General features: G+C 38.4%; 3 protein-coding genes across 3 annotated transcripts in view; all 3 read left to right on the top strand.

The window, feature by feature from the left end:
* The first annotated feature begins 465 nt into the window (after positions 1–465).
* Positions 466–3152, top strand: rpl29 (ribosomal protein L29). The gene is made up of 4 exons (XM_012918465.3): positions 466–586; positions 1054–1106; positions 1253–1317; positions 2975–3152. The coding sequence occupies exons 2-4, from the start codon at positions 1070–1072 to the stop codon at positions 3065–3067; spliced, it is 195 nt and encodes a 64-aa protein (XP_012773919.1). The 5' UTR covers positions 466–586; positions 1054–1069; the 3' UTR covers positions 3068–3152.
* A 1236-nt stretch (positions 3153–4388) lies between these two features.
* Positions 4389–27656, top strand: part of iars1 (isoleucyl-tRNA synthetase 1) — a 62758-nt gene continuing 39490 nt past the window's right edge. Inside the window, exons 1-11 of the mRNA XM_004548552.3 lie at positions 4389–4480; positions 5562–5685; positions 7388–7544; positions 7645–7764; positions 8014–8096; positions 12102–12219; positions 12357–12504; positions 20604–20691; positions 22281–22341; positions 22542–22637; positions 24166–24288. Coding sequence (XP_004548609.1) covers positions 5567–5685; positions 7388–7544; positions 7645–7764; positions 8014–8096; positions 12102–12219; positions 12357–12504; positions 20604–20691; positions 22281–22341; positions 22542–22637; positions 24166–24288 — 1113 coding nt within the window. The 5' untranslated portion in view covers positions 4389–4480; positions 5562–5566. The remainder of the gene's footprint in view (positions 4481–5561; positions 5686–7387; positions 7545–7644; positions 7765–8013; positions 8097–12101; positions 12220–12356; positions 12505–20603; positions 20692–22280; positions 22342–22541; positions 22638–24165; positions 24289–27656) is intronic.
* Positions 24948–27041, top strand: vimr1 (vimentin-related 1). Its single transcript, XM_074560010.2, has one exon. The coding sequence runs from the start codon at positions 25115–25117 to the stop codon at positions 26246–26248; it is 1134 nt and encodes a 377-aa protein (XP_074416111.2). The 5' UTR covers positions 24948–25114; the 3' UTR covers positions 26249–27041.

The following is a 27656-nucleotide window of genomic DNA, read 5'->3' on the forward strand; positions in this document are numbered from 1 at the left end:
GAGCGTGAATGTGTATGAATGTTAGATAGTAAGCACTTAACAATTTAGAAAAAGTGTTTGTGTGATTGGGTGAATGAATTAGTTGTATAAAGCGCTTTGAGTGCTCAGAGTAGAAAAGCGCTATATAAAAACCGGTCCATATACGACGGAAAAAATACCATGGAGAAAAAGGAAGTGTACATTCAACAAAATTGCATTTATATACATTTTGGCCTGTTTTGTATTTCCGATGCTTTTTTTTCCCTTTTATTTATATAGTTCTGCTCCAAATATATAGTTTCCAAATGCAAAAACAAAAGTGAAAGATTATGCAGAAGAGAATCAGTCAAAATCAAATCAGTGGGTCTTCTAGTTACAAGCAGACCTGTCACGTTTTCATTTGTGGAATAGAAAGGCTGTGAGTGACATCCAGTGGCTTGTCGTAGACTCCAGCCTGTTGTAGAAGGACCCACCAATCAGCAGGAGGCGCTGTCACCATCCACATCTGTTCTTCTGCCGCTAACTTCCTCTCTTGGCTCCACTCTTTATCTTTTTCTGCTCGCTCGGGTTTTCTTTCTCTTCCGGTTGTCGTCTGTTCGTGTGGCAGGTATCTATTTTCCCCAACTCGGGGACTCTTAAAAAATCCTCATCAATCTGAGTGTATTTCATATGTTTGCAAAGAAACAGACAGTGATTTAGATGAGGGGCTTTCTTAATGATGGATCCATGGCAGTATTGTTTAGATGGGATCCCAAATAAAGCCTGAAAATGACGTTCAAGGCGTGTTAACGCTCTGTGTAGCAGAGCTGTAGTTTCGCAGTAGCTTCCGACCACCAGGCAGTCTTTCTAAGCACAGCCCAGCCGCACAGTCATTTTTTAAAATTATTATTTATTTCATGTGTAGTTTTATATCATAATTCTGTTGCTACCCAGAATTTTTTCCGACGGACACAGCTGGTTGAAATGAATGAAGCATCGTTAGCCACCTGATGCTAATCCAATCCCAGTTAATACTGATGATAACTACAGATTAAGGTCTGATGCGCATTTCTCCCTCATTTTCTCTACTTTTAGATTAACCAGCGTCGAAATGGCCAAGTCTAAGAACCACACAACCCACAACCAGTGTAAGTAACTGCTGAAGTAACTGTAAAGTCGTTTTACCGAGATGTGGTGCTGTTGCGTTAGCTTTGAGGTTTAGCTACTTGCCTGTAGTTAAATATTGCAAAGCTAGCTGCTTTGTATTAATTGTCGCTCCTTTTTATTTGAACAGCTCGGAAACACCACAGGAATGGCATCAAGAAGCCACGATCACAGCGATATGAATCTCTGAAGGGGGTGCGTACTGTTACAATTTTACATGTTTGTATCTTTGAAAAAAACAAAAGCAAAACGGGTTTTGTGAACATGATCTGCAAGGCAAGCATGCAGCTCATGGTCAAATCCTCTGTAGTAAAGTGTGCTTTGTATAACTTTTGTAATGAAGTGAGTGGATGTTATTGCCTTAAAATGTAATATGGAGTATTTCTAAATTTAAAACGTTGCATTGGCGCTTGCTTGCAGCAGCATTTACAGTTACAGCGTTTTCTGTCAGCCTTTTCCAGTGTGCTACTGTTACTAGTGACTTTCTAATTTGGAGAATGAATATTTTGAAAGAAAACGACAGCAATAGTATTGATAGCATTATATGCAGTGACATAATTTCAATGTGTGGACAAAAGTAGCCCAGGCAGTGTTTTCCCTGACAATTTCCTGTGAAATTATAAAATGGCTGTTTAACAAATGGTAACTCATTAGGTGTTGTACATCTGGTCAAGCTTTTTAAAGAGTAGTTTAAAGCCCTGTTTTTCCGAAATGTAATCACAATTGTAACTACTTACATCCATCATTTGTTCTTCCTAGAGTTGAGGTATTTATTTACATTTGGATCGCAGATCAGCAGCAGTTGGCTAGCTTGATTTGATTCAATAGTGCTTTTGCATGAAGTAGCAAATACCAATCAAAAGGACCGAAACTGTGAAGCAAGCTTTTTTTCTATGTTTAGTTGGAATAGTTTTTTGCGTATTTAAGTACTGGACCCTTATTAATTAAAGTTATTAATTAATTAAAGTTATTAATTTATTTATTTTCAAGTTGTTGAAGTAATTCCCTTTGGTAACAAATCATCTCTGGAGCGTGACAAGTGGTTCATGCTCTAAGACAGGCCCTACCTAGTCTCCTTGAGGTTTCTTCCTGTTGAAAGGAAGTTTTTCTTTAGCAGTTTTGCCCAGTGCTTGCTCATAGGGTGTTTGTTGGGACAGTAGGGCCTTTACCTTGCAATATAAATTACCTTCAGGTGACTATTGTTCTGATTTTTGGAAATCCAAGTAAAACAAACATATTGAATTGAAGTATTAGCAACGTAAAGACACACCTTTGCTACAGCTGTGGGCTCGAATCATCAGAATGTGCATTCATCAATTATTTAGCTACCGCCCACCCAAGCTAATTTATTAATTCCTTAAAATGGTTGCGTTCTGGATTGATGATTAATTCAGAGACCTGCTCCCAATCAGGCATAAACACAGTGACATGACAGGCAGGTTGGTTTGAAATTATATAGATAGGCCAGTTAATTGTCATATTTATTTACTTTTTTTTTTTTTTTTTTACATTAAAGAAATTGGATCACTGCTGAAAGACCTCCTGGTTATTATTATAATCTGGTTATTAAAGTGTGTGTGTGAATGTGCAGAGTAACAGAGAGGTCCTTGGTAATTTTGGATTGTTGGATTAGGTAAGGTTTAGGTTTATCAAAGTTTCATTTAGGTTAGCACTGTTTTAATACATGATACAAAGCTGCTAACATTACTCTGTCTGCCCAAAGCTCTCGCTAACCTGTTAAAATGAAATAATTATTTTTGCATTGTGTTATTAAAGTTTATTTTGCTTCGAAGAAAACTTTCTGAACTTTCAGTTCAGTGAACCTGCTAACTACTTGTTTACTTTGTTGCAGGTGGACCCCAAGTTCCTGAGGAATATGCGCTTTGCTAAGAAGCACAACAAGAAGGGCTTGAAGGCAGCACGGAAGGCCGCTATGGAGAAATAAGCAGCTAGCCCATCACCTCATGTCTGTCAGAGTCCATTTTGTGTTACCATCATCAAAATAAAGCTATGCTTTGTTAACACACCAACATCTGATTGTTCTTTATTGAGGTTCCTGCTTCTCTCTGGTTTTATAGAATAAATTATGTTATTGGTTATTAAGGGTTTATTTCTTTCTAATGTGTCTCTACTTTGTTCATCGAAACTGAAAGTATGTAGAAAACTGGATAATGGTTGAGTTTGAAATATTGCAAAGATTGGGGGGGGATGGTTTTAATCAGGATAGATGAAGTTTGATTGCACAACCTCAATAGAAATAAGAACTTTCTCTAGATTTCTAAAATCACTAACAAGCTGTGACAGAAATATATTCTAATAAGGAAGGGAGTTGAATAAATCAAGTTGACTTCTAGCATCTTTTTTCCCCTTTCCTTAATCCCATGCAAAGATTTGAAACACCATGAATGGAAGTCATGAAAGTGTGATATTACCATGTGAAAACACAATCATTGCACAGGTGTTATCACATGGGTAATAACTAAAGCAATTCAACACCAGGAAGTGAAGTGATGGACCTCCTTGCTGCCAGAAAAGCTTCACCTGTCTTGACAATGATATTTACTCATTTCGTGTTTTGATGATGTTGTCAGTCTTTAACATATGGCTGCCCACTGCTTCACTGAGTGAATGGGTTAAATGCAGAGAGGAATTTCCCCACGGGGATCAATAAAGTACACTTTCTTCTTCTTTCTTTCTTTTTCTTTCATATTAGACCCAAACCGCCCATACAGTGGGGCTGAGATCTGATGACTTATAGCATTTTCACATCTTTTGTGCCCTATCCATGGCAGAGAATTGTTATTCCACAAAAAAACCTGTAGAGGTGGAGTCAACTAGAGCAAATACCCCCCCCCATAAAAAAAATGCATAGAGGCTGAACATATAGTGTATAGTGTTTGTATCTTAGGAAGTAAGTTTACTGAAAATATAGGGTAGTCAAAATGTTTAAGTTTTTTTTAATTGAAAAAAAAAGTTTAAAACTTGTGGTCGATTTTTAAACCTTTAGTAGATGGCATATAGTCATAGGAATGAACAGAATAAAATATAAAAAGAAAGAACCAAAGTGGGAACAAAATATAATTTAGTCGTAGTAAAAGTTAGTAAAACAAGTAGATTAATAGTGTTTTTTAAAAACACGAATTTCGTTATTTAAAAAACAAATCACTGAATTTGAAGATAAGATTAGGAGATGTTTTTGTGGAGTTTTGTTTTTGTTTTGTTGTTCTTGTCTATGTAATTTAGCGTTTTATTTTCATGCAACAACGTTGTTTGCCGTCCATTAGTCGTCACTTCCGCTCACGCTCTGACTCCAGCTTGCATCATTTCTCGTGTCTTGTCAGCCGGGTTCGGACAGCATGTGAGTACCTGCATTCAAACTTAGTAATGGCCTTAATATGAAGGTTTGGTCGCAGCAACACTGCGCTGTACGGCTGTCAGTGTGAGTGAGCGACTGAACGTAATTTTTAATAAACTTTGCGTTTCCTTCAGCTACAAGCTAACTAACTCAAGCGCCGACTTACTAGCTTAACCTTCCAGCTAACAACAAGGAGGCGTCATTTCTCGGATGCGAACTGACTGCTGTGGAAAATTGATTTATCAGATTTAATTATCACTTTGGTCAAATTTAGAGTGATTATATGTCGGAGGTAGAAATAACATATATCTAGGTTTGACTTCAGGGTTAAACATGATTCCTAAAAAAAGGGACAGCATGTTTTGCTAAGAAAGTATTGAGCTCTGACAGGTTTTTGGCACATCAAAGAATGAGAGTCAGAGTTATTATAATTTTTTAGGTTTTGCATTTAGTTTACAAATTGGTTTTGCCAGTTTCAGTTTATTGTTTGAAAATGTGCTCGGTTTTAGTCCTTTTAGTTGGGGAAGTCAGTACAGGGTTACAATAAAATACAGAAGTCTGTGAGAGAAGTTAACTCACAGTGTTGCATACCTCCAAAGTCTCAATAAACATGACTCATCAGGCAAATTGTGATTATTATTATTATTATTTTCTTTTTTTTTACTAATCTAACAAATACTAAAACTACTGTAGTTTTGTGTTATTATTTTTGTTAACTTTTTTTTTCGCATGCAGCTTTAGATTTTAGTTTTATTTTTAGTTAAGAACCTTTATCAGAGGAGCGTGAAAGGCATTCATTTAGAAAATATGCTTACAGGTAGTTTCGTTAGGCGTTGGCTCTGTTTAGTTATTTGATCAGAAACTTTTGCGTAGTGGAGTCTAAAAGTTTTTACCTTGAAAGTGAGATTTAATTATTCACTTTTATAAAATAGGCATAACTAGGGATATTTTAATAGGTGATCCTTTATAGTTCTAGTTTGTTAATGCATTAAAAAAAATTGTGCATGTGATGATCTTGGCAGGAAGTACAAACTATAATTCCTGTTCTGTGAGTGTAACATTTGAGTTTTGTTTGTCCTCACAGATGCAATGGTGGAGCGGGTTCCTGAAAACATTAACTTTCCCTCTGAAGAGGAGAAGATTATAAACTTTTGGAATGAAAAGGACTGCTTCCAGGAATGCCTCAAACAGTCCAAGAACAGACCCAGGTAAATCCAGTTGCAAATTTCCATGTTCTTCTTGTATCTGTATGGGTTTTCTCTAGGTGCTCCCATTTCCTAACGAACAAAACATATTTACACACAAGCTGTGAATAACCTAAGATAATACTGAAATTTGGTTGAAGTGTGTTTAGATTAAGTTAGCTTTTTGCTTGGAATGTGTTGGTTCGGACAATCTCCAGTATAAACGTCTAAAAATCCACCATTTATTATAACTTATTGTAAAACACTTACGAACAGTTCTTTTAAATGTAATAGTCATAGTATAGTCAATATATGACTTATAGCTGCTAACAATCTGTATTTGAGCAGACATAATTTTGTTGTATCGCTTTAATGCTGGGTGTTTTATAAGGATTGGTTTTAAGCGTTCTGGCAGCTGGTAACAGCCAGAGAAAATAGTTGTATTTCCTGATTGTCCAGTTTTATTTCTTACCAGTGTCTGAGTCATGTGAGGTCCATTGGAAAAAACAAGGTAGCTATGAAAAGTGTGTATGGTGTATGGTAGTATAATATCAGAAAGCACAAATACTGTGTTATCATTGCGTCACAGCTATGATGTTCTAGATTCAAACCTGATTATCAGCTGGGCCTTTTCTGTTAGAAATTTGCATATTCTTCTTGTATCTGTATGTTTGTTTGTTTTTTTTGTTTGTTTGTTTGTTTTTGGAGTCAGCTCCAGCCCCTCGTTGACCTTGACTGGATAAGTGGTTAAGAAAATAACCTGTTGTTTACCTCAGGTTAAAACTTGGCTCTCAAAAAAAGTGTAATGAAAGTCAAAGTGAAAGTAAAGTGTTACACTTTCCATTATTCTTTCATAGCTTAGGATCATATCTGTGTTATTTTCATATTCATTCTTTAAATTTGACTTGCAGATCAAATCAGGAAGCTTTTCTCAATCTACACTCTTAACTAAAGTTAAAACATTTATTTTCATCAGCAACTGTGAGAAGGTTATTTATGCTTTAATTACATGGAGACTGGATTACTGTAATTCATTATATATTGAATTGAGTAAAAACACTAATATCACAGTTGTTATTACTGGTGTGTCAAAGTGCAGCTCCTAGACTCCTGACTGGTACCTGGAAGGATGATCATATTTTGCCTGTTTTTAAATCGTTACACTGGCTTTTTGTGAAAATATTATTACTCATATATAAGTGATTGTAAGAAAATGATCCAGGTTATGACCCATGTCGTTCACTTAGATATCTCACTCAGATATCCTGTGTCCCACATTGCTCACTCCAGCGATAAGCAGATTTTAGTAATTGCAAATTCCTTATTGTCTCATATTCCTGACCGGAGATTGTCTCATACAGCCCAAGTCCAAAACTCTGGAATTGGGTCATCTACCTACTAATAGTATTTAAATACCAGCTGAAATCATACCTCTTTTTAATAGCTTTCTCAGATTCTGACTTACAGTGTCATTCTCCCTAATGTGTCTCTCTTATTATTTTATGATTTATTATTCTCTAAATATTAAAACTTTGTGCCTTTTCATTTGATTATTTTTATTGGTCTTAAATGATTTGTTTTTCTTTTAAGTATTGATAGATTTATTTGCTGTGTGCTGTATAAATAAATGTATAGCATGTTGCGAGTTTGTTTTACCAGTTAACAAAAATGCTGTTCCACATAGAAGTATTCAAGATTTGCATTTGCTACCTATCTCTCAAACCAGGTACACCTTCTACGATGGACCTCCCTTTGCTACTGGTCTACCCCACTATGGTCACATCTTAGCTGGTACCATCAAGGACATTGTTACTCGCTTTTACCACCAGAGTGGCTTCTATGTGGACCGGCGCTTTGGATGGGACTGTCATGGCCTACCTGTGGTAAGAATTTGCCATAGCTGTCTTTTTAATGTTTCAATTCAATGTTACAATGTGGTCTGTTAATATTTAGTATTTGTCAAATCCTGTGTGTTTTATGTAGGAGTATGAGATTGATAAGACTTTGGGGATCAAAGGACCAGAAGATGTGGCCAAAATGGGCATTGCTGAGTACAACAAGCAATGCCGAAGCATTGTAATGAGATACTCCAACGAGTGGGAGGTGAGTCCAGTGTATCTGACTAAGAGCAAAACACAGTTTACACTAAATAGTTGGGCTAGGTTCATGTTGAATGTTGTGGTGAATTCCTTGCCATTTGTAAGCCTGCATAACGAGTGACCTTCTAAAGTAGTTGTAAATATGTGTTACCTCTAAATTCATATCATAAAAATCTATAACAAATCGCCCTGCATATATTTACCATGGTAATTTGTTCTTTTCATTTTCACGTGCGTTTGTAATTGTATCTAGGCTTCAGTAAAGCGAATGGGACGATGGATTGACTTCCAAAATGACTACAAGACCCTTTACCCATGGTTCATGGAGACTGTCTGGTATGTATGTAAAAAGGGGAAAAAATGCACGTTTTTATAAAGACTTGTTTTGACTGCAGCAATTGCAAAAACATGGTGTGGGGCTATGGAAGGGTGCTTTTGGATTGGCAATGTGCAAATTTCTGAACACAAATGCAGCCAGTTTATTTCAACAATGAGCAGCAGAATCTACCAAGAGCAGTGCAAATCAATGAAATGCACCTGAAAGAGAATCTGTATATTCATGGGGACTAAGTAGGGTCTCTGAGGTTTTGGGTAGCTGTTATCTGGCTAAATCTGACAGCTCAGGCAGAACGCAGGATTTATCCTGAGAGGGGGTGCTTTGTCATTAAATAAGACCAACACGCATGGTAGGATTTGTAAAGAATTTATTCGTAAATCAGGGTGGAAAATAAGTATTTGGTCAATAACAAAAATACAACTCAATACTTTGTAACATAACCTTTGTTGGCAATAACAGAGGTCAAACGTTTACTATAGGTCTTTACCAGGTTTGCACACACAGTAGCTGGTATTTTGGCCCATTCCTCCATGCAGATCTTCTCGAGAGCAGTGATGTTTTGGGGCTGTCGCCGAGCAACACGGACTTTCAACTCCCGCCACAGATTTTCTATGGGGTTGAGGTCTGGAGACTGGCTAGGCCACTCCAGGACTTTAAAATGCTTCTTACGGAGCCACTCCTTTGTTGCCCGGGCGGTGTGTTTTGGATCATTGTCATGTTGGAAGACCCAGCCTCGTTTCATCTTCAAAGTTCTCACTGATGGAAGGAGGTTTTGGCTCAAAATCTCACGATACATGGCCCCATTCATTCTGTCCTTAACACGGATCAGTCGTCCTGTCCCCTTGGCAGAAAAACAGCCCCATAGCATGATGTTTCCACCCCCATGCTTCACAGTAGGTATGGTGTTCTTGGGATGCAACTCAGTATTCTTCTTCCTCCAAACACGACGAGTTGAGTTTATACCAAAAAGTTCTACTTTGGTTTCATCTGACCACATGACATTCTCCCAATCCTCTGCTGTATCATCCATGTGCTCTCTGGCAAACTTCAGACGGGCCTGGACATGCACTGGCTTCAGCAGCGGAACACGTCTGGCACTGCGGGATTTGATTCCCTGCCGTTGTAGTGTGTTACTGATGGTGACCTTTGTTACTTTGGTCCCAGCTCTCTGCAGGTCATTCACCAGGTCCCCCCCGTGTGGTTCTGGGATCTTTGCTCACCGTTCTCATGATCATTTTGACCCCACGGGATGAGATCTTGCGTGGAGCCCCAGATCGAGGGAGATTATCAGTGGTCTTGTATGTCTTCCATTTTCTGATGATTGCTCCCACAGTTGATTTTTTCACACCAAGCTGCTTGCCTATTGTAGATTCACTCTTCCCAGTCTGGTGCAGGTCTACAATACTTTTCCTGGTGTCCTTCGAAAGCTCTTTGGTCTTGGCCATGGCGGAGTTTGGAGTCTGACTGTTTGAGGCTGTGGACAGGTGTCTTTTATACAGATGATGAGTTCAAACAGGTGCCATTCATACAGGTAACGAGTGGGGGACAGAAAAGCTTCTTACAGAAGACGTTACAGGTCTGTGAGAGCCAGAGATTTTCCTTGTTTGAGGTGACCAAATACTTATTTTCCACCCTAATTTACGAATAAATTCTTTACAAATCCTACCATGTGGATTCATGGATTTTTTTTTTCACATTCTGTCTCTCACAGTTGAAGTGTACATCTGGTGCAAATTACTGACCTCTGTCATCATTTTAAGTGGGGGAACTTGCACAATCGGTGGCTGACTAAATACTTTTTTGCCCCACTGTATATGCTGTACTCTTGAGTTTTTGGTTTCTTTTTCTCTGCATGCTTTGTGACAGTGCAGTTGTTTGTTTTAGCCAACCGAAGTAATCAGACTGATCTGGTTGCACCAGCTTCTGCAAAATCCCAAAATACATTCAGTGAGACTTGACCATTATGTTGTAGAATTTAAACAATTGCCTGTTGTGTTCTATGTCAGTGTGATCCCACACCAATTCAGTAATGTTGTCTGATATGGTAAATGGATACTTATTATAGTACTTTTCTACTCCAGTTGAACACTCAAAATATTTTGTTTTTCCATTCTATGTTCAGATTTTTTTTCTATCCATCTATGCTTTTACTACGTGGGCAGTATGTTTGGGATCATTGTAATGAATGAAAATGAAGCTGTTGCCAATCACATGCTTTACTGGTGGTATTGCATGGTGGTGTGACAGTACTTTGCAGCCTTCATAGTTCAATCAATTTCGACAAGCTCTTCAATGCCACTGGCTGAAATGCAACCCCAAACCATGGCAGAACCTCCACGTGTCTTACAAATCACTGTAGACACTCACTGTTGTATCTGTCTCCTGACCTCCTCCATACATATTGATGAGGAGAAATCTCCAGTTTGGATTCTTCACTCAGTCAGACCTGCTGTCACTGATTTTCAGTCCAGTTCTTGTGCAATTTGGCATACCCCAGGCTTTTCTCTATGTTTCCCTTCCTTAAGAGTAGATTCTTGACAGCTATCCTTCCACTGAGAGCATTTCTGATGAAGCTTCAGTGAAAAGCAGATAGAGGGACAGATGCATCTCTCAGGTTTTCCATAAAATTTTAAGGACACACTTTACAGCATGCTGAGATACACGATTTTTCATCTAAAATTTGCTCTTTCTCAAAGAATCTGAAAGAATTGGTTCTCCTCTAAGTTTGACATAACATAACATTGGCAATAACAGACAACTTGCAGGTGTAAGAAACTACAACTAAAAGGCTTTTTGTCAATTTTTAACCAACAAATTATTGAGTTGACCTTGAATACCTTGGTGGATACAATACATAATTTAACAAGTAACTTTACCCCACTCTACACCCCTACAAAGTTTTATCAGAATTCATTCAAAACCTTTTAAGCTTTTGTGTTTAAAGACAAAAGTGCATGCAAACACTATGAGGTGTGGCTCAAGAGATTTGCACGCTATTGAAAATGAAAGTTATTTATGGATATAGAGCCCTCTGCATGTACACTCAAAATCTTAACAAGTATATTTGTCTTATTTCTAGTCAAAATATCTCATTACACTTAAAATAAGACAAAATCAGCTACAAAGCAACATTCCAGTAAGCTATATGAACTTGTTTCAAGACAGTGAATCTTGTAACTAGAGAAAAACTAAATAATTTTCACTTGTTTCATTGGCAGATTTCTTTTCACTTATTTCAAGTCAAAATATCTTGTATTAAGTGAAAAAAGCAACATGTTTAGCTTGTGTTAGTCAGTTGTTTTCTTCCTTCAGATGCTCAATGTCAAGACTTCCTCTGTAACATTTAAATAGCCATGTTGAGGGCAGGAAATATGCTCTGTTCTACACATTTAGGTTTGTGAACAGTCAAAACAACATTGTGTTCACATAACATTGTGCACAGCTTTCGTAGTTTATTGCATATTAAGATAAATGTAGAAGAGTGCAAGTCCCAGCTTTATGTCTTTGTATGCAGTGCTTGTGCACTGTTATATATTGTAATACTTGCATCAGAATTCACTCTCTGGTGATAATAGATGATGCATTTGATGCAAAATATATCTATGGATTCCCTGTGAGAAGTGAGGATGAGCATCCCTTTGCACTCATATTGGTTATTAATTAAAGGCTTTAGCAGGAAAATAAGTTTTGAAATTCGTCAGTAATACAGCCTGTGGGAGAATATAAAATGGTCTTTAACTTAACCTTCTCTCATTTCTTCTCACCACTGGCCCATGACCTGACTCTTTTCATAAATGCTCTGTCATATTTGATGAATGCTATGTGGGAAATCAGTCTGAACGATTTTTAACTGTTACCAGAGAGATAAAGCTAACAATTTTATGTATTCATGTGTGAAACTGTTGCAATTTAACTTACTAGACACAGAATCTTTGAAACTTGTTGCGTTTTGTGGAGTTGATGTTTTCTTCTTTATTTTAAAATGTTTGTTTTCTTTCTCTCAGGTGGGTTTTTAAACAGCTGTATGACAAGGGTCTGGTGTACCGAGGTGTCAAAGTTATGCCTTTCTCCACTGCCTGCAACACCCCCTTGTCCAACTTTGAGGCCAATCAGAACTACAAGGTTGGCACAGAACATTACCTCTTTACATATTTGCTGGTGTAATGTAACACGGCTATTGTTGCCTCTATTGTAAGTGCAGGTACTGTACTTCTTAAAACAAAGTTGACCTTGTTTCTATGCTTAATGCTTGTCTCCAGGATGTTCAGGACCCCTCGGTGATTGTCAACTTCCCACTGGTTGAGAATGAGGATGTTGCTTTGATTGCCTGGACAACCACACCATGGACACTGCCGAGCAACCTGGCCCTGTGTGTGAACCCAGAATTACTTTATGTCAAGGTCAAAGGTGAGCAAAGAACATAGCACACATCTTGTGCTACAACAATAATAATAATGGATTGGATTTATATAGCGCTTTTCAAGGCACCCAAAGCGCTTTACAATACCACTATTCATTCACTCTCACATTCACACACTGGTGGAGGCAGCTACGGTTGTAGCCACAGCTGCCCTGGGGCAGACTGACAGAAGCGAGGCTGCCATATCGCGCCATCAGCCCCTCTGGCCAACACCAGTAGGCGGTAGGGTAAAGTGTCTTGCCCAAGGACGCAACGACCAGGACAGAGAGCCCGGGGATCGAACCGGTGACCTTCCGGTTACAGATACGCTTCCCAACCCCCTGAGCCACGGTCTCCCCCAAGGGTTGCTGTTTCTTCAAGTCATTGCAGTTATGCACCTCGTTCCTTACAATCAGTGGTTTTACACTTTTTTAACTCAGCCAATTACTAAATGCTACAGTAAAGAGGAGCAGGTCACTGTAACTGTAAAAATGTAAACGAGGAATGCAGCAGAAAATAGTTAATCTTGTAAATTGGTAGATCAGTATATTTATTTTACCACTTAATGCATACTTGGTATTATCATTTATTGATAACATGACATATGTGCTCTTAATGATTGATACAGTTGAGTATAAGTGGAAGTGCATTCAAAAATGATTCTGTTTTATGTGAGGAGTGAGTGATTTCTCCCTGTGATGAATGCCAATAGACGTTAGTTGCTTTATCAGCAATTTAGCCTAAAACAGACTTGGCTAAGGAGAATTAAGAGTCTAAAGAACAAATGTATTCATTTTTTGTATCGTCTACTGTAGTGTTTCCCAACCTTTGGGAGCCACGGCACATATTTCACATTAGAGAAATCACACGGCAAACAAAAATGTCACCAAAAGCATATTGATGATTTTTCTCCATGCACCAGGCATAGCGGTTTGTCCCCAGTATACCTTTTTTTGCTTTCTTCTGACCACTACTCTTGCTAGGGCCTTCATCTGGGTTGAAATTTTCTCCAGGACCCAGGTCAGATTGACTACTTTTTCGTTTCAAATATTTATTTATTGCTATTATGCTCAGTGTTATCTCACTTGCAGCATGTCCTCTTCTGTTTACTGGCAGTTGGCAATCTATTTAATTGGAACAACAGGTTGTACTGCCCTCTAGCGGAAGAGAATGTAATTGTTCTGCCCATTACTCACGCAGGTCGCTTAGAGTACCAGTCAGGTGAAACCACATAATCTTCCACGGTACACCTGATCATTTCTTGCGGGACAGTGGTTGGGAAACACTGATCTACTGAATGCATATAAATTCCAGTGGCACTGTGACACATTTAGTTTATGGAACTGTTAACTGCACAGTCTCATTTTGTGACATTAGCAGTATACGGCATAGCAATTTCAGCATATGTAACCTTCAGCTGAAAATTTCTCTCACTCTTATCATATCGCCATGATAGAATCATGGAACATGGTGATTAAAGGCAGCTAAGGCCAGCTGTGTTTAGTGAAGTTGTTTCGTAATCTAGCCAGGTTAAATAAAGAAAACAAATAACAGCCACCTTTGTGCTGCTGAAAACTCTAGCTTCAGGCTCGACATACCACTCTAACCCATTAATCTTCCTTTGCAGTGCACCACTCAGGACAACTAGTTTTGTTAAATGATAGTGCTTAAATGCTGATGCCTGAGGCAAAACTTTTCTGACTGAAAATCTTGTTTCCCTTGTGGCTTTAGTGTTTTGGACCACAGTATCAGCTGATAGATGTTTGTTTTCTTTTAATTCAGAAAGAACAAACAAGAACAAATTAGCTGAAGAGGAGTGCTGCCTTTGCAAATTGCACCCGTAGGAAATAATGGACCCGTAATGTGTTGGTGTGACTGGAACTTTGTTTTTATCTTCAAACAAAACACACAGGCAGTAACTTGCATGAACATCAGTTATGATCATGCAGGATTTATCCTTAAGTGAAAATACAATCACCCACCTAAATTGCTCCTTTCAGGTTTAAACAACAGAATCTTACATAAGAGTGTTTGTGCTAATGGCCAACATGCATTAAAGTAAAGGCATTAAAGTATTTTTGCAATTTTAAGCAATAACTTTTAAACAGAAAACTTTCTCTATAGTCTGCAAAAAAAGAGAGTACAGCTAGACTACAATTTAATATATTACAGATGTTTTGTTTACTAGTTAAAAGACACATTTTTAACAACCTTAATCCAGTTTTTATTCTGCTGAACAACAATATTGTACACAAACCCATTTTCCAGTTTCTTAATGAAAACTAATGCAGAAGTCTAATTCAACATTCTTACAATTAGGGCTGAACGATATATCGCATTTGCGATAATATCGCGACATGATCAAGTGCAATTTTCTAACCGCAAAGGCTGCGATTATACTGCGATTATATTATACAATTCATGGGCTGCATCCTCCTGAGGCCGCATTTGTAGACCGATTACGTCACAGCGACGCGCCGAAGGCTGTCCAAATTACTACCATATCCCAGAATTCATAGCGCGGCCCAGCCAAACTCCAGTTTCCAGCAATGGCGGCCGCTACTAAGTTTTAAAATTACTCATACTAATCTTTCTGGGTCACAAAATAAACTTTTAACATATTTTCAGGCGAGAAAGTAGTTGTGTAAACATCAAATATCTGCTCGGTTTATCAAGATATCCCATATTTGCAAAAGTGCTTCGACGTTTTCAGAGGCATCTGCTACCCACCAGCTCGACAGCTAGCCGGGAGCTCGAGGGTTACTGATGCGGCCGAGAACGGCACAACTCCCGGCACATCATTTTCAGATCACCGCGGAGTTTCGCTGCTCGGGTTAAACGTAATATATAAGTCACTTAGACAACCTAAAAATGTTATTGTTGGGCTTTTTTCAGTGTTTTGTTTGTTCGTGAGTAAATCGGTTTGGCTGAGATTAAAGTTATTAGATTAGATAAAATAAAACTTTATTAATCCCCCGGGTGGGTTCCTCCTTGGTTTTCACACAGCTGACTAAACGTCAAACAGAAAACTTATTAAACAGAAGTATGAGACAGTCGAGAATTTACACCAGTGTCTGGTTATATTTTAGATAGCAAGAAGCAGACGGCCGAGTTTATTAAACTCCACCGAGACAGCGGTGACGCTAATCAGAAGGCTAGACCGTCCAATTTCACGCCTTTAAACTTTAAAGGCGTGTTTGTGTGTGTGTTTATACAATTGCTATTATGTTTGCACTTTATGTGTAATGTTACTGACTGCAGAGATCAGTAAGATGTGTGTATTTTTTATTTATTAGTTTTATTTATTTAATATTATTTTTTAATTGAATGACTGTCTAGTAGTTCACAGATGTCGAAAAACTGAGTGTGGTAAAGCCACTGATTTTTTTTATGTATATTTCTGCAATCTGCACATTGTACTGACTTTCATTTTAATGTTTACACCAGGGTTCCTTGTCAGCACTTTATGCTCAGATGTTTGTAAGCTAAAAATAAACTATTGTGTATGTTCAAATATACTGTTGTGATTGAAGAAGTTAAATAAAAATGTCAGTCATCAATTCATGCATCACCTCATGTCATCATAACAGAGGTCTGTCTTCCAGGAAAGAACAGTTTAAAATTAATGTAATATAGTATTGGCCATACTATATGATGTATTGCTTGTCTTTGTTTAATAATACAGAAGACAAATACCTTAAAAAATAATCGCATATCGCATCGCAATCGCAATATTGGGGCAAAAAATCGCAATTAGATTATTTTCCATAATCGTTCAGCCCTACTTACAATAAATCCTGCTTTCTTGAAGGTCACAGGGGTTAATGGAAGTTTCAGAAAAAGTGTTTGTTTTTGTTTGTCATGATTTAGTTTGCGGTGCTGTTATTTTGTTCAGTCCATTCATTTTAATTAATTGCATGGCTGTTGTATAAAGAGCTACACCAATGAAAGCTAGTTGATGAAACAAAGTAGGCATTTTTTCCCAATTTTTTTAAATGCAAAAATACAAAACTTTTGCAATAATTAGAGGGTTAATTAATTATATTTATATAGCCATATACAGTGGGGCAAAAAAGTATTTAGTCAGCCACCGATTGTGCAAGTTCCCCCACCTAAAATGATGACAGAGGTCAGTAATTTGCACCAGAGGTACACTTCAACTGTGAGAGACAGAATGTGAAAAAAAAAAATCCATGAATCCACATGGTAGGATTTGTAAAGAATTTATTCGTAAATCAGGGTGGAAAATAAGTATTTGGTCAATAACAAAAATACAACTCAATACTTTGTAACATACCCTTTGTTGGCAATAACAGAGGTCAAACGTTTACTATAGGTCTTTACCAGGTTTGCACACACAGTAGCTGGTATTTTGGCCCATTCCTCCATGCAGATCTTCTCGAGAGCAGTGATGTTTTGGGGCTGTCGCCGAGCAACACGGACTTTCAACTCCCGCCACAGATTTTCTATGGGGTTGAGGTCTGGAGACTGGCTAGGCCACTCCAGGACTTTCAAATGCTTCTTACGGAGCCACTCCTTTGTTGCCCGGGCGGTGTGTTTTGGATCATTGTCATGTTGGAAGACCCAGCCTCGTTTCATCTTCAAAGTTCTCATTGATGGAAGGAGGTTTTGGCTCAAAATCTCACGATACATGGCCCCATTCATTCTGTCCTTAACACGGATCAGTCGTCCTGTCCCCTTGGCAGAAAAACAGCCCCATAGCATGATGTTTCCACCCCCATGCTTCACAGTAGGTATGGTGTTCTTGGGATGCAACTCAGTATTCCTCCAAACACGACGAGTTGAGTTTATACCAAAAAGTTCTACTTTGGTTTCATCTGACCACATGACATTCTCCCAATCCTCTGCTGTATCATCCATGTGCTCTCTGGCAAACTTCAGACGGGCCTGGACATGCACTGGCTTCAGCAGCGGAACACGTCTGGCACTGCGGGATTTGATTCCCTGCCGTTGTAGTGTGTTACTGATGGTGACCTTTGTTACTTTGGTCCCAGCTCTCTGCAGGTCATTCACCAGGTCCCCCCGTGTGGTTCTGGGATCTTTGCTCACCGTTCTCATGATCATTTTGACCCCACGGGATGAGATCTTGCGTGGAGCCCCAGATCGTGGGAGATTATCAGTGGTCTTGTATGTCTTCCATTTTCTGATGATTGCTCCCACAGTTGATTTTTTCACACCAAGCTACTTGCCTATTGTAGATTCACTCTTCCCAGCCTGGTGCAGGTCTACAATACTTTTCCTGGTGTCCTTCGAAAGCTCTTTGGTCTTGGCCATGGCGGAGTTTGGAGTCTAACTGTTTGAGGCTGTGGACAGGTGTCTTTTATACAGATGATGAGCTCAAACAGGTGCCATTCATACAGGTAACGAGTGGGGGACAGAAAAGCTTCTTACAGAAGACGTTACAGGTCTGTGAGAGCCAGAGATTTTCCTTGTTTGAGGTGACCAAATACTTATTTTCCACCCTAATTTACGAATAAATTCTTTACAAATCCTACCATGTGAATTCATGGATTTTTTTTTCACATTCTGTCTCTCACAGTTGAAGTGTACCTCTGGTGCAAATTACTGACCTCTGTCATCATTTTAAGTGGGGGAACTTGCACAATCGGTGGCTGACTAAATACTTTTTTGCCCCACTGTATAAATCATTTCACAGCAACATGTTAACAGGAAATGCAAATGTATAATTAATAACCTCTGGAAAAAAAATCAGCTATTGTTTATTTATGGCATTAACACTTGTTTTTCCTATTTTAATGTATCAAGATGTGTTTTTTGGCTTTAGCTGGTAGGGGTGCGTGTGTGTGAGAGACATTGTGTAGCTCAAACCTGAAAATGTGGCTGAATCTCAAATCAGGCCACTCAAAAAAAGCCTTGTCCTTGTTCAAATATAAAAAAAACGATACTCAAGAGAGGTGGCTACTGTTTTTCTGTTACCCTCCTGCTGTAGGTTTTGGTTCCCTATGAGAGAAACTGGTGGGTTTTTAAAAGGATGACCTAGATTCCTTTTACTTTGGCGTAGTGCAGATGATACTGTAGGGGGCAGTGTTGAAGCACAGTCTGTTATCATTACTGCACCGCCTGTGCTGCATGGGAGACCGCCTTGGAATACCAATGAATGTGGTCTTTTTTTTGTATCAGCTCAGTCTCTTTTTATCTCTCCTTGTTCACTCACTCGATCTTCATCCCAGTTCTTCCTACTCTTTTCTTAGCGCTTTCTTTGCTTTCAAATCCACCTGTTTTCGTCCTTCCTTGTGCTTATTCCTTCTCAGTCCGTCTCTTTTAACGTCTGCCTGTTTCCCTCGCTGCTTTTGTCGCTGTTTGAGTTGGGGGCTGTCAGCAGGTCTGAACTGTGCAGTCATTTGTCACACGACTGAGGGGAAGAAACATCTTTTATTGATGCTGCCCTCTTGTCGTTCTTTTTTGTGTCTCAGTGTCTCAGGCCATTTGGTTTTTGCCCTCTTCACAAGTGTCATCTTTGCTGTTACTGGGGACTCGTCTTTTTATGTTTCTTACAATCTGTTTTTGGCTGTATGTAGAAGAAGGTTCAGTTCTCCCCCCTCAGTGACGGCTGTATGACAGCTATCATTATTATTATGATGATGATAATGGACCCTATCAGAAACAAGATGTTACATCACTGTTACTATTATTATTCACAAATGGACCTTCAGACATGAATACAGCACAGCTATGAGACGAATGGATCTGAGCCATGTTGGATGAGTTGCTATTTATCATCACCTGAAATTCAGGTCAATAAAGATAAATCCTGCTGCTGTGGCTATTTACATGACAGACTTTGAAAAATCACCAGGATACCCCCCACGCATCACATCATAGAAATCTGCCTTGTCATTCCCCTTTTATTATACATACTGCGAGATTTCAAAACTATATGGAAAAAGGGGAAAATGCAACAGGGACCTGGTTTCATTTTTAGCTATTTATACTTGAGATTGAGCAACTGGAGGACCAGGTTCACTGTCGTATCTTTTTATTATTCATTTATTTTTTTCCCCAGTTCTATTTATCTAATTTATGGGTCTGCTCTGGACTTGCTAAATGTTCAAAGATGGTGTGATGAAGAGCTGAAAACAGCCACGTTTTCATCACAAAAAAAAGGAGGGAATGAGTAATGATGGAAAAAAATAACTAGCTGTTGCACACAGTCAAGCGTAAGTTCTTATATCTGTTTATACATACGTACTTATGTACATTTATTATGAATTTTAGCCAAAATTAAAGATTAAGAGGTTTAAGATTAAGCGATCACAGTGTGGAACAGTCAAAAGGCCCCGAGCTGGTGACTGGTGAGGCAGATCGCTGTAATAAGGTCTCAACAGGTCCGTTAAACATACAGGAGTCTGGCCGTGTAGGGCTTTATATGTAATTAAAAAACATTTTTTAAGTGCATTTCTGCATTTCCTTTTTTCCTTTTGGATGCTAATGAAAAAAAGCAAGAACAGAGGTGATGTGTGGCCATCGGCTAATTTGTTAGCAACCTAGCTGCTGTGTTCTGGACTATTGAGAGGACTGAGCAATGAAAGTAAAAAGTCTGTTGCCATAAGCTAGTGTGAAAAAATGTAATTGTCTATTATGTGTGTATTAATTCGAAGTTATAGGAGTACATCCCCAATGCTCTAAATGACTGTTAAGTAAAAAATAAAGATGTTTATGTTAATAGTGTTATTACACGTGAAGAAAATGCACTAGTTACATCCTCAGAAATCTTTGTTGCTGACCAGCAGTGCACGCCTAAAGATATGAAGTTTGCTGTTATAGGTTCTTTGCTTAATGAATGACCATTTGTGATCCATTTCAGATGTAGACAAACTAAAAATGTCAGTCAGCTGCCTGAATAACTGTTGAGTCATTGCAAATCTACATCGTTCTATCGCCTGACATTGAAAGTGTTTGTGGTTAAAGTGCACCTACATTTAACAGTAGCAAATTTATTGGTAAAAGGAGTCTTTGGTTAATGATTTATCTGGATTGATGCTCTCTACAGGTGTGATGGGGAAAAAAGCAAGAAAATTACAAAAAAACCCTAAAAACCAACGTGATTTTCTATTTTGTCTCTTAGATAATACCACACACAAGACCTACATCATGATGGAGGCAAGACTGGGGGCTCTGTTTAAGTCAGAGAGCGAGTACACTATCCTTGACAAGTGAGTACAAAGGCTATATAAGTGAAGAAAAAGATAAAAAGTTCAAAGGATTAAATTTTTAAAAATGTGCACACTTCAGTCTGTTGGCACCAAAGTGCAGCGGTCTGTTGCTGAGCTACTGGGGAAGTAATTTCCCTTAGGTGAATATACTGTACAATACAGTCCTACTTTATTAACAAGAAGTCAGCTAGCAACCAGAGCTGTGAAAAAAGGGTACACAAAATACGAGCCAGCAGCTGCTGTTTCTTTTTGTTAGTAGCATTTCTAGATTTGTGCCCTGATTGCTGGCGTCATGACTTACGTTAGTTGCCTTAATTTGCTTTCCAAAATTAAAGCTGTTTCAGCTGACAAATGCTTCTGAAAAGCAATAAAGAGAAACAAACCGCGTTGTGTTATGTAGTTACTGAAGCATTTCTAGATTTTTATTTTTTGTTTTTAGTCTCAATTTAATTGGAAAAAGTTGAAGTGAAAGTCTAGATAACAATACATGATTGTTTTGGAAATATAGTTGTTATTATATAATTATAGTTATTTATGTAATGTTAACATTTTGTACTTGAAACCCAGCTGCTGCCTTTTTCAACGAGTAAGAAACTTGTATTTAATGTTTCTTGTCAAAGGTTTTTTGTTGAGTTATGACTTTAAAATTTATAACAGCCAGATTAGGAGAGGTTGTATTTTACCAGCTAAGTGTTGTTCTTTGCAGCAGAAAGGGGAACAATTCCAATTTCTCAGCTCACTGGATGAGTCTGGAGCACAGGGAAAGCACATAGCAGAAAAAAATAAAGCGTAGTGAGATGACGAAAACAAGTGAGTGAATAAAGACTACAGAATTTACTGAAACCTGATGGAGCAAATTTCTAGGCATGATTTATCCCCTCTCATCCTGTATATCAGATAACTGAACCGGTGATGTAAACAAGACAAAAAAAATGTCCTTCCTCTTCTTCTTCCACAAGGACAAAACCCTTAAACACAGACGCCTTTATTTGAACTATGATTACAGAAACGGTGCATCAGGACTGTCTCAGCTGCCAATATGAACGCAGCCCTTAAATGGAGATCTCACAAAGATCCTGAGGCAATTTCTGTCCTTACCAAGTGAAATCACCTCCCTTTTTAAAAAGAAAAACATTTAACGTCTGTCCTTTACTGTGAGATAAGTTATAAAAATTGTATCGTAAAGATGATTTGTCTGAATTTTTTGGTGTGAGTCTGAGAGGTGAAATTCAAGGCTAAGAACGTCCTCAAATTACTCTCCGCTGCTTCTAAGGCTTAAACACCATTACATAAAGCTACTGCTCACAGTTCTAGCTCAAGGTGACTGAGATAAGTCCATCAACATGTTGTTCTGCTCCTTTCTTCTCATTTATTTTGTGCGAGCTCAACAGTTGGAGGGACACTGTTTAGAAAGATTTTGGTGCGGAAAAACAAACTGGTGTCTGGATTTAAAAAGTGGAATCAATATGAGGAAACGTCTTTTGTCCTGTGAAGCTGTGATGGTACAGCGTTTCTGCTGGTTTGTGTCTGCAGTAATTATGAATTAAAGTTATTGTAGGAAGGTTTCAAGTGTTTTATTTGCTTTTTAGATTTCCTGGTAAGACACTGAAAGGGAAAAAATACAAGCCTCTTTTCCAGTACTTTGCAAAGGTTAGTACAGTTTTTCTTCCTGGTTGTTTCACAGTTATGTCTAATGTTTTTCAGAAACTAAACAGTATGCCTGTCTTTAATTAACACAGCACAGTGACACCTCTATTTACATCTAAATGCATCCATGAGTTTGTATTGTTGCTGTACTACTCACCCTGTCCTCACCCTTCATCTAATATCTTGTCATTTTTTTAATTCAGTGTTCAGAGAAAGGAGCTTTCCAGGTTTTGACGGATAACTATGTCAAAGAGGAAGAGGGCACAGGAGTGGTCCACCAGGCACCTTATTTTGGAGCTGTAAGTAGGATCTTTTCTAAAATCATGCAACTGTGACAACATGCAATGCTCATTACATAAGGGGGAGCTGCAAAAAGTAAAATTAAATGTTAAAGAAGTGTTGCTCTTGGTTTGTAGTAATCATAAAAAGCAGAAAAATTAAAGGTTCAACTGATGAGTTACTTCATAGATTCTTGGGATGCTATTTTAAACAATTATCTTATGAGCGTCAACATCTTATGTGGATTTATTGGGTGTTTTTATCTGATGTAGGATGCTGTGTTTCTTGCCTGATAATTTAAATTCTTTTAATTAAATGTATGCATTTAAGATGAGATGAAATGAGCACACACATTTTCAAATTCATTTCAAGTTGAGGTATATTGTTGTCGAGGAGTGTTTGTTTTGAGTGCTATGGTATCAGTGTATTGAGTCCAATGCAGTAGTGCTATCAGATGTATTGGGTCATTGCTAATAGGTTAGATGGCCTTGCCAAGGGTAGACAAGTGCCCCAGTGGCTATAGCCAGCTTGGAATACCAACCAACTGTCTTAGCTTTCTGTACAGCAATCTCTGAACTGTTAACAACACCCTTGTAGTTAGCATCTCATTTAAATCTGCATTTAATTTTTTAATTTACTTAGTTGTCACAATAATTTTGATTTTCAAAAAAAATGAAAAAGATCTTCTTCAGTTAATAATACCATATCAAAAACAAGCACATTAGCTCTGAAGTTGTACAGTAAAAGGGAAAGAACTGTCAATTTATGTTCTTCAAATTGTATTGTATGACTAGATGTGAAATGACCATGTGACACATCTGTCTTGGGTTTTGACAGGCTGTTTGAATACAAATTACATCTGCAGCCGGACAGTGCTCAGATCTTTCATGCATAGCTGTCACATACCAGCAGTGCTTGTTTCAACACTGCAAAAAAGTATCCAGCTCAACAAGGAATTTAATATGGAGTCATAACATATCTTTACACTGTCGAAACTGGGTTCACTTTTGGTTGCACCTATATGCAGTAATGGAATTGTAAAGTGAGCTTAAGATGAAATGATCAACATTAAGATTGTGTACTCTAATTTATTTCATTTACATTTTCATTACATGTGACTTTGCTATAAGTGGATATTTGTGACACACAGAGAGAGATTAGATGGATGGATGGAAGCATAGATAGATGGATACTTTAGATGATCCCACAAGGGAAATTATTTTGTTACAGCAGCAGGATAAATAACAAAAACAGTACAGTCTACAATAAATAAACAACAGAGTTAACTTAAAAGTGCCGCAGGCACTGCATAAGGGCCTTATACTAGGCAATGCAAAAGTTTATATATACAGTGAAAAAAAACAAAAGTAAAACTGTAGTTGACATTGTGCAAGAGGGTAGTGCAAATTGTATTTGTAAAATAATAAATAATATGTATACTATAAATCTAAGAAAAACAGCCGTGAAAAGGTTTAATACAGAAGACTGTATTGATAATAAAGATGCCAGACAAACCCATCTCTAAACTGTAATATGATCTCTCTGTAGGATGATTATAGGGTGTGCACTGAATACAACATCATCCAGAAGGACCAGGCTCCTATCTGCCCTGTGGACGCCTCGGGCTGCTTCACTTCAGAGGTCACTGACTTTGTGGGACAGTATGTCAAAGTGAGTGACACTTCATGCATTTACATGCAGATTAGGTTAGCAAACATTGCATGTATTCTACCCACAATAGGAGCCGCTGATATGATACACATGATAAATATTTAAACATTATTGATAGCTGGATTAATTCAGTGTTTCATTTTCTGCCTTATCAGTTCACACTCCTCAACTGTTCTCGATTTCCTCCATTTGTATCTTGGAAATGCGTCTTTTCTTAATAGACTTTCTCTTTCTAAAAGATTTCATGATATGTGCCAAATTTCTGTTGTTAGTCCTCTTTAGAAATATGCTTTAGATATATTCTCTTTAGCTATACTTGCAATAAAATGTTTTACCTTTAACTAATTCTTAACTCAAACTGTCTAAATGTGAAGTTGAGGGAATCTGTGTCAGAGCAGTCTTCTGGAAAAACTTGCTGCCAAAGCACATTGTCATTTACCAGCGCACTGGATAGCCTCTTCAAGTCTGTCACACCCAACTAGAGTCCTAAGAGAATAATGAGTTAAAAAGAGCATTCATATATGATCTCATCACTATTTCACATCCTGGTGCAAAGGCCAGGGAGTGACCTGCCTGGCCACTAACAATACAGCGTTAGCTAATAAAGAGTGTGCAGCCACAGTTCTCCGAAAGTCAGTCATAATCCACTTTTGAAATGTGTTAAAGTGTAGCGTGAGTTTCAAGGGTGTCTGAGACATTCTTTATTACTGCATAAAAACTCAGAGACAGTCTAGGGGACTGTCAGTCGCAATATTTGCTACACAAGAAGCCAAAAGAGCAGCCACTCTTCTGTAAATTGAAAAACAAAGCCGGTATCTTACACAACATGAGAGCTGCATCTTACAGCCAGAAAAGTCTGCAAGTTAGCAGTGCCAGCAGAGCGAGAGTTCAAAGTCCGTCACCTTCCCGGTGCCGTGGAGCTTCTTATGACAGCCGGGGACGCTCGGGTTATCATGGAACTGCCATCGAGGTGGGCACAGAGATACATCAGCACCATGCCAATGAGAAAGAGGAAATGCAGGAACTCAATGTCAAGTTCGCAGGATACATTCAGAAAGTTCAGGCACTCGAACAGAGAAATGCTTCTCTTCAAGCTGAGCTAACTGCCCTGCAGAGCCGCTATAAGGGAGGCCCCACGGGCATCGGAGAAGAATACGAGCTCAAATTTAAAGAGGTGCGAGAGCTAATTGAGGTCCTGACTAATGAGAAGGGAACAGCTGATATTGAACGTGGCTACATCGAAGAAGAAGTAGAAGTTTGGAGACTTAAGCTGGAGGAGGAGCTGGCACTTAAAGAAGAAGCAGAAATGATTCTGAAGGAGTTTCGTCAAGATGTTGACAATGCCACGCTGCAGAAGGCTGAGCTGGAGAAGCGCATAGAACAACTGGTGGCCGAAATAGAGTTTCTCAAGAAGCTGCATGATGAAGAAGTGGCTGACCTCATGAAGCAGATTGAGGACTCAAAAATTAGTGCTGAGATGGATGGCGATCGCCCTGATCTGGCTGCTTATTTGCGTAACATGCGTGCAGAGATAGAAGCTGTTGCTGCTCGCAATGTCCAAGAAGCAGAGAAGTGGTACAAGACCAAGTTTGACAATCTCAAGGACCATGCTGGCAAACATGAAGAACACATGAAAACCATGAAAGAGGAGATCACCACCTTCCACAACCAGGTGACAGATCTTCAGAATCAGATTGATGGTCTGAGGGCTCGCAATGCCGCCCTGGAGCAGCAGCTGGAGGACATGGAGATCTCCCACATGGATAAGGTGGGGAACCTAGACAGCGTCATCGCTCAGTTGGAGTCTCAGCTCTGTGATACCAAACTGGAGATGACCAAGTATCTCCAAGACTACCAGGAACTGCTGCACATTAAGCTCAAGCTGGATGCAGAGATTGCAACCTACAGGAAGCTGCTGGAAGGAGAAGAGGAGAGGTTGGGAATTCCCAAAGATGTCTAATTACATGGGAGAGGATCAGCGGCGAGTTTAAAGAATGGTCACAAAGAGGATCCGCAGAGTATCATGGAGTTTCAAGATCAGTTCACTCTATTTCTTACCCTTATTCTTTCTGCGGGCTTTTTAAAAATGTGTTTTTCTGAGCACAGATGCCAACACCTCTCCTGACACTTTGCCTAGACATGACTCCACTAATCAGGTGTTATAAATTTTGGGTACATATTTTTTGACATGAACTCTGCCTGCATCATATAAGGAAGAGTTTTGATCTATTCTTGTAATCTTATATGTATGCTTGTGTAGTTTTGGATTTCCCCTAACAGTTTATTGAGATATAAGACCCAGCCCTTTCCTACTCCTTATTTGTCTGTGATCATATTCTCCTTATGTATTCTCAAAATGATCTTCATTCCTATTCATTGCCTTCCTATAACTCTTGAATGTTTGGGGGGTTTTTTTTTTGGAGTCCTCATTTCTCCTCGTTGCTTTCCTTTGCTCATGCTTATGCAGTACCCCTGCTAAATTTATCTTCTGTCTTTTCCCAGAAAAGACTGTTGTACCTTCTCTGTTATCACTTCCCTTTGCTACAGTTTGTCACTTTTTGCCATCATTGTCTCTCTTTATGAAGGTTTTGGACCCGTCTGTCTTCTAAATGAAACACTCAACTCAAGCAAAGCAATATATAATCGTAGTATTGTGACTGATCTTTACAGCAACTCCAGTTAATTCTGAATGTTTTGACAAAACTGTTGACCATTCACACTAATGTTGACCAATTTAATAAAGATTTAAGTGTGTGCATACAAAATATTAGTAATGAATGTTCTTTAACATGTTGTCATTTCCTAATTTGTCTTTTCCTACAAATAATAAATTGAGTAGACAAACAAATGCCCATTTAATACATAGCAAACCTAATCCCTCACGCAATTTTTCCCTGATAAAATAGCATTCATAAAAAAAGGATAAATTGTTTTTCATAGCAATTCAAAAATATAAACACTACAAAGAGTGTTTCTGATTATTTGCCACATTCAAGTTCTTATCAAAGTCGTAATAGGAAGACTGAGTCTTTTTTTTAATGCATAATTTGCTTTTCTTCTTTTAGTGGATAGGTTTCACATGATTTTTATTATTCAGAGCATAAAATTTGGTCTGTTTGTTTGGAGGTGTCAGGGCAGGGTCGGGTTAGGACCGTTATCTTGCACTTAAGAAAACCCAGATTTTTACTATGATTTACTACAAATTCAAACGATGCAGAAATAGATTTGGCTCATGTGGTGTTTCTTTAGAAATAATGTTCTCACAGTCCTCCTTCATCATTTATAGCAATCTCTCTATAAAGGTGATAAAATGCAGCATCTGACCAAGTCAAGCCCACTGAATTTGGATTTTTTTTGCTATTTTCTAT

The sequence above is a fragment of the Maylandia zebra genome, linkage group LG5 (assembly GCF_041146795.1).
Source record: "Maylandia zebra isolate NMK-2024a linkage group LG5, Mzebra_GT3a, whole genome shotgun sequence".
Classification (NCBI taxonomy): domain Eukaryota; kingdom Metazoa; phylum Chordata; class Actinopteri; order Cichliformes; family Cichlidae; genus Maylandia; species Maylandia zebra.